The sequence below is a fragment of the Malus sylvestris genome, chromosome 5, assembly GCF_916048215.2.
Source record: "Malus sylvestris chromosome 5, drMalSylv7.2, whole genome shotgun sequence".
NCBI classification, from domain to species: Eukaryota; Viridiplantae; Streptophyta; class Magnoliopsida; order Rosales; family Rosaceae; genus Malus; species Malus sylvestris.
This window is the reverse complement of record NC_062264.1, coordinates 33,030,458-33,043,110: the sequence shown is the minus strand read 5'-3', so window position 1 is coordinate 33,043,110 and position 12,653 is coordinate 33,030,458. Positions and strand designations below refer to the sequence as shown.

Sequence of the window (12,653 nt, the reverse complement as noted above, 5' to 3'; positions counted from 1 at the left end):
TTTTAGGCGCCATTTGTGCAAAATTTTCATAAATCTTGTATTCATCAAATACACAGTTACTTTTACTCATGGGATGTGTTATTTGCGTTCCAAAAGTAACTTCTTACCCTCATAAGTGAAAGCATTTTGGAGTGCATAAATTACTTCCCAGTTCATATCTTCCAAGGAAAATGAAGATAGGCCTTCAATTTGCATAAATGGGATGCATAAATGGGGTTGGAATGCAACCAGCGGGACGGGATCACCTTCACGCTTCAGTAGTCGATTGACTTGATTATCAAATCAGCATTCTTCTTTGATTTGTTTACTGTCACTGCATTAGGCCGGTCATTGTACTCAACCTACACGATGAATGAAGTGTCATAAGCAACGTCTTAGTGAAAACTCTAGACTAACAAAAAAATCGGAACTTCGTGTCTCGGAAAACCATGAAGCTTACCCGCCATTTGGCAACATCTGGAGGCTTCCCTGCTGCAGAAGATAAAGAAAGCAATTAAACCATGTCATGTTTTTACATGTCCCATTTCGCAAGTAGGTGGTTCAAAAACTAAGGATCATGTACCCGTTAAGATATGTCTGTTTCGAACTCGTTCCATAGCTTTGTCAATATCAACTTCAAGAAACCTTCAAGGGAAAAGCAACAAACAATAGCATTCAATGACACCCTTGAATAAGTGGAATTTCGGTTTTCAAAAGAACAAGTGATTAAATACAGTGTCGCAAGAGGTGCTGCTTAGTGTTAGAGCCCTTACAAGCATAATTTCTAAATAACTATTCCATCATCAAAGTCGTATGCGTTTTGTATTCCATGATTAAAGTCCAATGCTCAACAAAATTTATAAGCATACATCTGAAAAAGGGCTGTGCCAAATTTATATATCGTAATCCAACGATCAAAGTTTTAATCTATGAAATAAGGAAGACTTAATCTGTCCTCCCGACACACCTTATTGAACAGATTAAGGCTGCACCATAACATAGCCACACAAGCCCAGTGAAGTTCTTCACCGTGACATTTTCTGAATATTGGTCTCCGCCACACATCCACAATTATACTGGATGCATAGCAGAACCAGACCATCTGACCTCTTTAACATACAGTTTTGCACAAAATATATCTTTTGATAAATAATGCTTACCACTTCTCGTCAAACATAGATGATACTTCTTTCCAAATCCCATCATCCAACAATAAATAATTTCCTTCTACTATGACCACTTTATGCCTGCAAATAGAAATTAATAAGTTACGAACATACTCATCAAAGATGAAAGAATCAAAATGACATAATTTTAAGACCACCATAATAATTGCTCACAACCTGCCTATTTCTTTAGCTGGTATTAAAAGACAATTCATGTGAAAAGGAACAAACTACTCACTGAAGGGTCACAAAAATATCATCTTCTACTGGATCTCCAACACCATGGTCAAATGACGGTGCATAAACTGATCCCTGAAACAATGTTTCTGTTAGAATGCATAGCATACTTCTAAACTTGAGGCGATTGTAACATGTGAGCATCAATTATCAACTAATCACCTCACTTCTCAGAGTCTTGAGAGACTCGAGTAGTAGCTCAGGGTTAAAGGTCCATGGAGCTGAATCACCAATTCGTAAGATTGAAGCTTTAATTATTTCAAGGTGTCAAATCATCAACAGCAAAATATAGAAACCTCACCTCCCCTTCTTGCATGAGCTTCCTCGGGATTCTAAGATATTACAACATTGCAGAAAATTAGGAATCAAAATTTTTTTATCATCTATAATGTTTTGTTTTGAATACGAAACCCAAACAAATGTTGTTTCAACCATAACTTTGGTCCATAGGGTGGTAATTAAAATTGCTAATTTTAATTACCAGCTAGATACATTTTAAGAAGACAGGATAATTAAAATTGCTAATTTTGGCTTACACTATTATCCACATTATCGATTCGAAAGGTTCTTAGACTACGCTAAGACTGCCATCCACAAGAAATGCAATGGACTACAGAAATCAAAATATCAAAAGAAGGCTAACCTCCATTGCATCCAGCTGAGAACAATAAAGATGGAAACCATCCATGGGGAGAACTGCAGCCACTTCTGGAGGAGTAACTTGAGAATCCAATGCAGAAGCTTTCTGGGGCCATAACTTGTTTACACGTCGCACAACTTCAGACGCAGTAGTGCTTTTCCCAGATCCAGGAGAACCAGCCAAACCCACAATATACCTGCATTGTACATCAGACAGATTTATAACTTTGAAGAGTAACAAGTAAAATCAGCATGAAAACCAAAAACAACTCAAAAAGGTAAAATCCATATACAATCCAGAAAACCAAAACTACATTCATGGTCCCTCATGTCTAAAGATTATAGCATGCATAGGAAATCGGAAGCTAACTTACTTCAAGTTTGGATTCCCTATTGCTGCGGCTGTAGGAACAAGACATGCGGCCAAAGCATCATATACTTCATGCATAGACCTTGAAAGAAACAGAAACAACTGTGATTCATCAAAAGTAAGGTGTATATACATACAAAAAAACCAGGAAAGCTTTGCTTGTTTAACCATCAAATGCAATGGCCATAAAAGCAGATGTGAGTTATAGCTTCCAACATTGAAGATGGCATACCTTCCCTCTACTACAGTAGCTTCTCTCTTTAGACAACATACAACCTATAAAGTGTGCATAAAAAAAATTAGAAAATCTCAAAACATTTTTTGGTTTACAGAAGGGCCGGTTTGATAACCTTTTTCTCTAGCAAGATAGCGAAAACTAAAAACGAAACGGTTACCAAACGAGTGCTTAATAGTCCTCCCCAGAAAAGAAAGTACCATCAAACCTTGACAGGGTTATGCTTGGCAGAGAGGGCTCCAGGTTGAGCAAATAAAGGCTTCGCTATTCTCCTAGCTCGCGAAGGAGAGGGAAAATAACAATCCCATGTCGGAAATTTTGCTTTTCCAAGCAGAAACAGCTCTGCAGATAAGCAAGTCACTCTAATCTATTAACCGAAAAAGTGACATATAATCACTGTGAATCTGCTACCAAAAATCATGAGGATAAATTCTATACACATGACATATGAGCATATAGTGTTACTGGGCAACCCTCCCACACGAAAAGTCAGAAATCGGAATAATTCAATACGAATTCCAAGTAATTAAACATGTCATTAACTAGCTAGCTAGCTTCTTCTAAAGCCAATATGATTCTGCTAACAACATCATATAATTTGGAGGGGCAAGTTTTGAATTCGACATCAAATTACTCAACATTGTATTGAAAAAAACGATCAAAAACAAAATAATCAGTTAGAAACTTACAAATCAAAGTGGTGGGTATGTCCATATATTTATCAAATTATAAAAACATAAAATTGTATGAACCCACGAGAAAATAATAAATCATATCATGAGAGAGGAAAGAAAGAGAAACCTGGTGAGGAATTATACGTGTGAGCCTTCGAGGTTGCGGAAGACAGAGAGAGCTCCATGGCCGAAGAACGACAGAAAGACAGAGAGAGTTTGAGAATACGGAGTTGAGGAGGTCGGGTCGGAGAAACCTGTCTTGTTTTCCAGATGGATTTCGGATGTTTGAGTTACACTTGCAAGTGCCACGAGTATCCACGTAATACCGTCCCTTTTTAAAAGGCGTAATTACTGTGTTACCCTGAAAGTTGTTTGGAGTCCCACTTTGCTCCCTAATATTATTTTGATCCAACTTTCCCCCTAATTCAAGTTTTGTTGTCTCATCTCACTTTTACCGAGTAATACTAAAAAAAAACTAATTTTTAAACAAAATTTGTATGTGTCACCAATAAGAATTAGCACGTTTATCAACGCTTAAGATATATTCTAATCATCAACTTTTATGTTATTTAGTTTTACAAAATTTTGTTTACAAATTTAATCTTCCTGGCATTACCCCCATTAAAAACGTTTAGTTTTTTGTTATGCTGATGTAACATGTATGAGACCCAAAGAATTGCTTATGTGCATGCATGCCCCTTATTTTCATTTAAAGTAAATATTTACAACTTGCTCCCACCCTACAAATGCATTTTTTGAAGATACTACTTTGGAATACTATATAATTCGAGAGCTAAAGATACGTTGTTGCTTAATGTAATATTCGAACTGTATGAAAAAGAAGATTAATCTACAATCAATATATATAAATATTGACGACATAACTATCAATATATATTATTTTTAGTAGTTGAATTAAATAAAATAGAACATAAAATGCACTAAAACAACAAATTTTTTATTTTTTTTTCCCAAATAAAACAATTTATAAAATCCTAGGCCGCCTGTTCCAAAGTCTCTCCAATTTGGAAATGGACTAAGTAGTTCTGAAGCTAAAAACAACATTTAGTTCTCTTGAAAGAAAAGGCAAATAATAGGACTACAAGGCAACAGCCCCCAACCCTAATGAGATTAAGGATAATAAGACATAATGTTTACAGGGTAATACAGAGCCTTGTCAAACCAATACGGCACCAAACAAGAGCTTGCTCACAATACAAGCACACTGCACTTCCGCCTCTCGATCTTTCTTCGCTTCTTATCATCGTCTGATGGCTGCAACGAAAACAAACGAAAACCATAAATGTTTACAGAAATGTATATAGGGATGATCCAAAACTATAAGAGTATGAGAAACTTTAGAGTTTGGGCATTACCTGTGCAGCGCTGAGAAAATGAGGCACCCCAACCCTCTTCGAGCCATCAGCTAGGCGCTTGCATGGTAATAGGTTATCCGCACCAGCATTGTTATCAACCTACAAACAAATACAAAATAAATGCGAGATCAGATCGCTTCCTTTACATGGGTTTGATTTGACATTAGAACTTAGAAAACCGATCAACGGTGTCCAAATAGAGAGGAAACTTGTGATTTACCTGGCTCTGAATGGCCCCAATCAACAGTTCTTGACAACCTGATGCATGCACATTTTCTAACTTGGGACACTGAAGCACCAATCTCTCTGGGAATAAATACAAACAACAATCACTAAACTATAAGAATAAATTCACCATATAAAGAATTGATCGAAACCCTAGCGAAGGTGAGGAGATCAAATGGGATACCTGGGTACAAATTTTTGCAATAATTCAAGTTCAGGTCATTGAGTTCTCGGCAGTTTAAATATAGAGCCTGCATCAGATTGAAAATTAAGAACCAGAAAAGAAACTATACGAAAACAAAATTCAGTATTAACTTGTACTAGTTCAGGAACTCACATCTAAACCAGAACAACCCCACAAGCTCAGTTTTTTCAACCGGGCATGTTTGATAATCAGCTTCTGGTAACTATGGTGTACTTTGGCATTGGATGCTTCGGGGAGTTCACGGGCATTGGTTTCATCAGAGGGTGAAAGGGGAGAATTAGGATCACATATGGTCATGCCACAGTCCAGGAGTTCAAGCAGAGGCAGTTGTGCAGTAGCAAATTGAATGAAACCTGAATAGTACAGGCAACAGTTAGTGAACTAAAGTTTTTGTGAAACTAATCAATTATCAGTTTTTATCCATGGTCTGGGTGATTACTTGAACTGATATTAGGGCAAAGAGCAACGAGTAGTCTCGATAGAGTATCAGGGAACACGTTGCAAATCATTCCAATGCCACTATCGCTGATGCTAGATCTGTAATCAAAGTGGAGAGCCAAACATTACATCTCAAAGAAAGAATGAGTAGAGAGAAGCTATAATTTTCAACTATACATATCCAACTATGCTCATTAAACAAATTTGTTTTCTGCTTTCAGGATCATAAGCAGCATTTCTCTAATGTTCAAGTCTAGTCCTATAGATTGAGATGTTTTACAAAGCAATAAAACACTACAATCAAACATTGTACATACCAGACAATCAAATCTTAACTTCAAAGACTATTGCAATTGAACCATAGGACTGTAAACTTACCCACTCAGATCTAGCAATTCTAAGTTCTGGTAACTCGAAGCAATGGCAGCAACAGAGGCATCGGTGATTTCAGACCCAAGGACAAGAGAAAGCATTCTCAACCCCCTGGATGGCATGATCAAACAATCTTCATGATACTAATTGTGCAAATTTATATGATAAGATTAGTCTCAAAACAAATTCAGCGGCAAACCTTAGCTTTGCGGCTGTAAGGGCAAGCACAACAGCGTTGGAAAGCCGGATTGATGCAATGTGTATGTTTTGTAACCTTGGACAATTCCTTCCCAGCACGTCAGCCATGGTAACAAGATCAGTACTATCATTTTCTTGGCGAGAAAAGTCTACAGAAATCTCTTTTAGATTGGGGCAATTGAAAACCTGTGAAAAGGGAGTGTGAATTAGTAAAAGAGAAGTCTTTTAACAATAAATGGAAACAGAAACAACAAATCAGCAACTACATGATAGACAAAGAGGAAAGAGAAAAATAATCACCATCTTAGAGAGGGAGTGAAGACCCGAAAGCCAAATTGTAGAAAGACTTGATGAACAGAGAGCAAATCCACCCAAGTTAGAACAACCTTCCATCTGAAGGCTTTTCAGTAATCGTCTATCAGCAACGAAGCGACCCAGTTCATCACTGTAGTTTAAAATCATGGAATGGATTGAATTAATCAGCCAACAATACCAATCTAAATGCCCAATACAACAGTAGCTCAATGGTTTATCGTTTAAGACAACAGTAACGATTAAACATGCGAAAAACGGAACATAGAAGGTAACAAAGAAGAGGAAACATACCCGGTGATCCGATTGATAGCGCTTCCGGTAGTATTGATCTCCAAGAACTCAAGATTTGGGCATGAAAATGTAATCCACGCCAGCAATGTTGCATCCACATCACTGCAACAGCAAATTTTTATCAAATTAAACGCAATGCATTATTTAAATAACAAGAATTCACAATGTAGCTTGCTGATTCCGAAAAAGAATGCTGCATCACATCAAATCCTTATAGATCAAATCATATCACTATAATTCTACCAATTGCATTCATCAAAACCCCATTTCATTTGATCCCTTAATTATTATTTTTTTCCTTTATTTCAGTTTTAATCCAGATCGAGTTCATTTTTTCGGTTTAGATTGTTTAGTCTTCAAAGCTCATCGCTGTAAGCAGATCTGTCAGATGAAACCCTAGATCTGAAACAGAGAGCAGCAATACCTTTCCATCCTAAGAGAGAGGTTCACGAGGCCCGGGCATTTCTGCAGCACCGATCCAACAAACCCGACCTGAGCCCTAGCCGGAACCCTAATCCTAAGCATCTCCGCCGCCTTCCACAGCCTCCTCGTCGTCTCCCTCCACCCCTTGCACACCATCGCCGCCGACAACAGCCCCGGCGGCGGCAACCTCTTCAAAATATCCCAAAGACAGCTCGCCGGCAGACCGCCCAAACCCGTAGCCAAATCTATATCGTCCCCGGAGTCTCCGAACTCGTCAGGGTCCGGATCCGGAGAGTCAAAGTCTCCGCCTCCTCCGCCGTATCCAGAACTATCCACATCGTCATCGAACGATAGCGCTCGGCGGAGGTGGGAGTAGGGCAGACGTGGCGGCGGAGGGGGGCGGGTGACGGAGAGAGAAGGAGAGGACGCCTCATCGACGAACGATTCATCGGCGGTGGAGTTGGCGGGGAGGTGGCACTTGTGGCCCTTCTTCGGCTGGCCGCATCGGCCGCAGCTGTAACTGCCGCGCCTCTTTCCGCGCTTGGCCTCTGAGCTGGAAGAAGGGAGGATGGCGAGGGAGCCGAACGGAGTGGCGGGACCCGAGGCGGCGGAGAAATGGGGTTGGTTTGGGGGTTGGTGGTGGCGCTGCTGCATGGTTTTGGATTTTGGAGATTGAGATGTCTAGAGAGAGAGAGAGAGAGAGAGAGAGAGGTTGAGAGAGTGAGAGAGGAGAGAAATATAGGAGAGGGAGAAGGCGCGTGAGTGGTGGGAAGGCGCGGGAGAAAAAAGCGGGATTTCGCGCGCGGGTTTTGAAACACTAAAATAATGCGGAGGAGCGGAGCGAGGGCTGCCTTTGCCTGCGTAAAAAGGTTTGAAATGACGAAAGTGACCCTGGCGGTGGGTGGAAAATGCCCTTATCGCTGTAAATTTCTTTTGCACATGTTACTGTAATTAATGCAATTCAAGAATCGAAATTTCCCCGCGTTTAATTTTGGAAATTAGTTTACTTTTTATGGCAAGCATGATTTTGGAGGATCGGATCTAAATTGGTTAGATCTTGTAATCATAAATTTAAATTATCCATACTTCATAATATACGACGTACAAGTATCATTGGGTCAATTTGTTTAAAAAATAACATTGAAAAAATTCAACCGTTGTCTAGCATTTTGTGCATGTATGGCATCTCTGGTTAGAAACACATATCTTTCGAATAACTGAGAAGAGTATTAAAAGCAAAAAGTTTTCTTTTTTTTATTCGGTTACCAAAAGCCGGAAAGTGTTTTGAAGGGACATGAACGTATGCATGTATAAAAAGGTAACTCGGCTCAAATAGATCCCATCTATGAATCGTCCGATTCAAGAAAGAAATAAGGTAACTATGCACAAACAGTGCAGAATGAAAGATCATAGGTTGATTATAACAATGGGAAAATTGTTGAAAATGGAAGTTGTCGTTGGAAGTTCAAGGAATTGAAATCGAATAGATTTGCATACAATGTACACGTAGATAAGCTCTCCCTATTTCCTAAATTTGAGTTTTTTTTTCTAAATAAAAAGATAAATTTGAAACTTTCATGTCTATCGAGATTGAATTAATGAATTTATATACCATCTTATGTGACAATTTATTAGCCGACCCCATTTAATGGGAAAAGACTTTGTTGTTGTTGTTGTTGTTAATGTGACAATTTATGTATACATATTACGTCAATTAATAAATTTATTTCATAAAATATTAATTGTGTGCATCAGCAACCATCTAAAAACTTACAGATATCTCTAAATTAAAATTGATCAGCAATGTGCAACGTGATACGCAAAAGTAGAGCGAATACTGCAGCTCAAGAACAAAAGCCAAGAAGCCACGTGACTTTTGGCAAATGCAAATCGATCAACCCTTCGAAGTTTGAACCCTCCTCACCTAACTATTATCTAGTAGAAAAAAACAGTAAAAAGGTGGAAAAAATTAAGAAAGGAACTGACCACCATGGGCTTCTTGTGTCACCAGACTCACCGCTAGCAAGCATGAGCCATTTGGGTCATCGTTCATGTGGTTTTCTCGGGCCTCATCTTGCATGACTCGTTTGGTGGCTATGATCGGATTGAAGTAGATAACGCATAAGTTTTAATGTTTATAGAAGCGATAAATGAATTAGTTGTGAAGAAGAGAGAAGTTTTGTTAATGACTAATTCATATTTCGCTTTAAACTTAGACAAAGTATATAATTTAATTGGTACATACCGGTTTATTTTTCAGTACTTCAAGTACACCCCGCACGCTCCTATTTCAAGCACAAAATAAAGTAACGATATAGACTACACACAAAATAAATGTAAAAGATTTGAACTCGAGTATCAGGCTCTTAAATAAGACTAAATTTAGTCTAACCAACGTTAAACACACCATAACTATTGTGCACGGAAACTTTTGGAGTAGTTTGTTATCGTCAAATCTTCACCAGTTGGTCTAGTTTAAATTATGTGTAAATTGACAAAAGGAAAGTCAAATATTTGAAGTAAATGAATAATTTTAGATCATGCTAGAAGAAACCCCTAATAAACCAATTAAAGCAGCTGAATTCACATAATAAAATCGGTCTCTATAGGATTTACATTAAGAATAGAGAAAATAATATTTAACAAGCAATTGATTGAATCATATTATTACTAGCTTATTGTGAGGCTAAGCCCACCCCCACTCCCCCTTAGTGTAGATAATATTGTTTGTTTAAAAAAAAAAACAATCATTTGACAATTAATTTAATCACATTATAATTCGCGTGCGAAAAACTTTTTTTATAATCCGCATTATATGCCTCCTAAGATGTTATGAACGTGTTTAAAATAGAGAAAATAATATTTAATAAACAACTGATTGAATCACATTATTGCTAACTCATTGTGATGCTAAGCCCCCGTCCCCTTAGTGTAGATAATATCGTTTGTTATAAAAAATAAAAACAATCATTTGCAACTTATTTAATCACATTATTATCCGCGTGCAAAAGATTTTTTTTATAATCGGCATTACACGGCTCTTAAGATTTTTTGAACGTGTTTAAAAATAGAGAAATTGAATCACATTATTGCTAGCCTATTGTGAAACACTAATTTATTTAAAAAATAAATAATATAAAAAAAAACTGTGCCAAAAATTAATTATTAAAAAAACACTATTACAATGATGAAAATGCCCTTGCCTTATTTGATGCATTATTTTGAGATGTCTTTGAAGATTTTTATCTTGAGGGCATTTTTGTCCAAATATTTATGTTGAGGCTTGATGCAAAAAATCATTATTCACCTTTTGTGTGGCCTTTATATATAGATAGTAGTTTAGAAAGAAAGAATCGGTGCCACTATTACAGGTCCATATGGAAGTTGCGTATTCTTCTACATGTTCCCTTGAATTGAACTTTCTTATTCATCTGAGGATATGAAACTTATTCCATCACGATGACAACGATGGGTTGCTGGAGGCACAAATAACAAAGTGGATACCCCCTCCTTGCTCCTTTCATATGAAACAATTTTTTCACGTTCTCACAACGCACGCAGTCGGTACATCACATGTCAAAATGTAAATGAAGAGAGAATATATTTTTTAGTGTACATTTGACACGTGCCATAACACCTTGTGTTCCGAGTAAATTGAAAAGTTTCTCCTTTCAAAGATGTTGAGAGATGAAAAATAGTTCAGCCCTTCAATTTTCGGTAGCTCTGCTCAATACATGTTTCAGATTATCAATAAACAAAAATAAACATGGGTGTAAAAAAGATAATAAAAATGTGTAGAAATTAAATCATTTTCCCTTTTTTAAACCTCGTTGAGCTTTTGCATGCCGATGTGAGTTCAAAATTCGTTTGTGGCTAATTTAACATTTAATCTAATAAAATCTATCGTTTAACAAAAAAATTTAAAAATTTAGTTTTTAATTTTCATAAAAGTAAAAACTGAAAACCAAAACAAAAAACGAAAGGATCATCAAACGCCACTAACTATTCACCGTGAAAAACTGAATCGTCTCAAAGTGTTGGTTTTGTCTTTCTTTTACTCTCTCCGTTTATTTATGAAAATAAAAAATCTTGGAAGTTATACATCCATTCTCATATTTTCATTTGTTAGTCCTGCTATGCCAGCAAAATTACATTATTGATTATATTACATGTCAGACTCCACATTATCTAATGACTAAGACCTTCCATGTCATTTTTCTATGTAACTGTGTATGCACATTTCGTACACAGTTGAATTAACAAAAGTTCATCCACAAAATAAGAAGCACCGTTAGCCTAATTGAAGAACATCCAGAAAAAGGGAAGAGTATCTACCAAAGGGTATCGGATGCCCAAGTCAGAAACGTATTTGAGATAAATAAGAACTTGAGAGAGTTATGAGTAATAAGTGGCGATTACCGTTTCTCCTGTGTTTTTCTTGTTTGACTTGGCTATTTATAGACTTGAACCCTAGGCAGCGGGGAGGGGAGGTTGCAAACCTTACTAAGCAGACCATAACGTTTTGTTAGTGATGGTGTAGACCAGTCTCTGCAGTCATGTCGGCTAGTAGTTTTAAAAGGTCCATGTTGGTAAGAGTGCAGGCGTGTTTGACACCCAAAAGAACAATAATATTGAAATGGCAGGATTTTATTTTCTATAATTTGTTAATTTTCTTGTTTGGTTAACCTAAAAGAATAATGGAATTAAATACGGACTTTGTCATTTTTAAACTCTTAATCATATAAATTGAGAAATGACACCTATTTATATGAAATTTAAACTTAGGAATTGGAGGTTCCAAATTCCAAGTTTTTTTTTTTCCACGAGGAAATTCTAAATTTCTATGTTTATGAATCAAAATAAGGAAACTGGTGCATGTCAATTAATAAATTTTGACTTTTATTTAAATTCTAAATTTATTTCCCTTGTCCAAACATAATGTGAAGAGTCGACTTCCTTCCACCATTGAGCCAAGTATAGCCTAGTGGCAGGATATATCATGGGCACGAAACACTTTTCATATGATAGTAGGCCGAAAAACCTAGTACCCACAAGGCATAGATGGCAGGCATATGCTGTGTTTTGGAGTAATATGTGGTTTACCCATGACGTAAAGTGTAAAAATGTCGTAGCGAGCATAAAGTTCATATGTCCTTATCTTATTGAACGTGGTTAATTTATATCTCCACATTTTGAATGTTATAGAATCTAAATGATTCAAAAAGAGTGTAAAAGTGTGACAACCAGTCCCAAATTTTACAATTTTATAAATTTTAAAAGCGTGAATTAAGGAAAATGCCTTAGAGGCAAGGACTTTGATTTCTGTTGATTGTTGTCTAGAGAAACGTATGACTTATTCTTCTGACGTATTTGTATAGTACTCATTGGTACAAACGCATAAGGGAAAGTCGTTTGCGAGTTCGGATTATAACGATATAGTTATGGACATTTGAAATTGGTTATTTAAAGTTTAGTTTAAATTATTAGAACTCCCACCTTTGGGAGTGGCC

At 36.9% G+C, this 12,653-nt stretch overlaps 2 protein-coding genes across 4 annotated transcripts; both read right to left on the bottom strand.

Moving 5' to 3' along the window:
• Nucleotides 1-3,605, bottom strand: LOC126623448 (putative uridine kinase C227.14). Of its 3 annotated transcripts, none has more exons than XM_050292356.1 (12): nt 3,428-3,604; nt 2,835-2,968; nt 2,624-2,667; nt 2,396-2,473; nt 2,026-2,218; nt 1,684-1,714; nt 1,545-1,603; nt 1,384-1,457; nt 1,140-1,226; nt 563-624; nt 440-471; nt 1-341 (listed from the first exon to the last, which is right to left on the bottom strand). In XM_050292356.1, exons 1-12 carry the CDS (start codon nt 3,483-3,485, stop codon nt 255-257), a joined length of 939 nt encoding a protein of 312 aa, XP_050148313.1. In that variant the 5' UTR covers nt 3,486-3,604; the 3' UTR covers nt 1-254. The 3 variants fall into 3 exon arrangements, with proteins under 3 accessions (XP_050148313.1, XP_050148314.1, XP_050148316.1); XM_050292357.1 differs by having other exon boundaries at nt 440-468; XM_050292359.1 differs by lacking the exons at nt 1,545-1,603; nt 1,684-1,714 and having other exon boundaries at nt 3,428-3,605.
• Nucleotides 3,606-4,237: 632 nt separating this feature from the next.
• LOC126623440 (F-box/LRR-repeat protein 17-like) lies at nt 4,238-7,919 on the bottom strand. Its single transcript, XM_050292342.1, has 11 exons — nt 7,145-7,919; nt 6,721-6,822; nt 6,415-6,559; nt 6,116-6,300; nt 5,923-6,027; nt 5,546-5,643; nt 5,239-5,459; nt 5,086-5,152; nt 4,897-4,982; nt 4,677-4,775; nt 4,238-4,575 (listed from the first exon to the last, which is right to left on the bottom strand). Exons 1-11 carry the CDS (start codon nt 7,795-7,797, stop codon nt 4,510-4,512), a joined length of 1,827 nt encoding a protein of 608 aa, XP_050148299.1. The 5' UTR covers nt 7,798-7,919; the 3' UTR covers nt 4,238-4,509.
• Nucleotides 7,920-12,653: the final 4,734 nt, after the last annotated feature.

Bases quoted from the DNA above. Each gene is read 5' to 3' on its own strand.
- LOC126623440 (XM_050292342.1), bottom strand. From the start codon at position 7,797: ATGCAGCAGCGCCACCACCAACCCCCAAACCAACCCCATTTCTCCGCC. The intron at 5,153-5,238 runs GTGAGTTCCTGA...AATCTGATGCAG, and splicing joins GGGGTTGTTCTGGTTTAGAT to GCTCTATATTTAAACTGCCG. The intron at 4,576-4,676 runs GTAATGCCCAAA...TTTTCGTTGCAG, and splicing joins ATTTTCTCAGCGCTGCACAG to CCATCAGACGATGATAAGAA.
- LOC126623448 (XM_050292356.1), bottom strand. From the start codon at position 3,485: ATGGAGCTCTCTCTGTCTTCCGCAACCTCGAAGGCTCACACGTATAAT. The intron at 2,474-2,623 runs GTATGCCATCTT...GTTTCTTTCAAG, and splicing joins GCTACTGTAGTAGAGGGAAG to GTCTATGCATGAAGTATATG. The intron at 1,604-1,683 runs GTGAGGTTTCTA...TTGGTGATTCAG, and splicing joins AGCTCATGCAAGAAGGGGAG to CTCCATGGACCTTTAACCCT.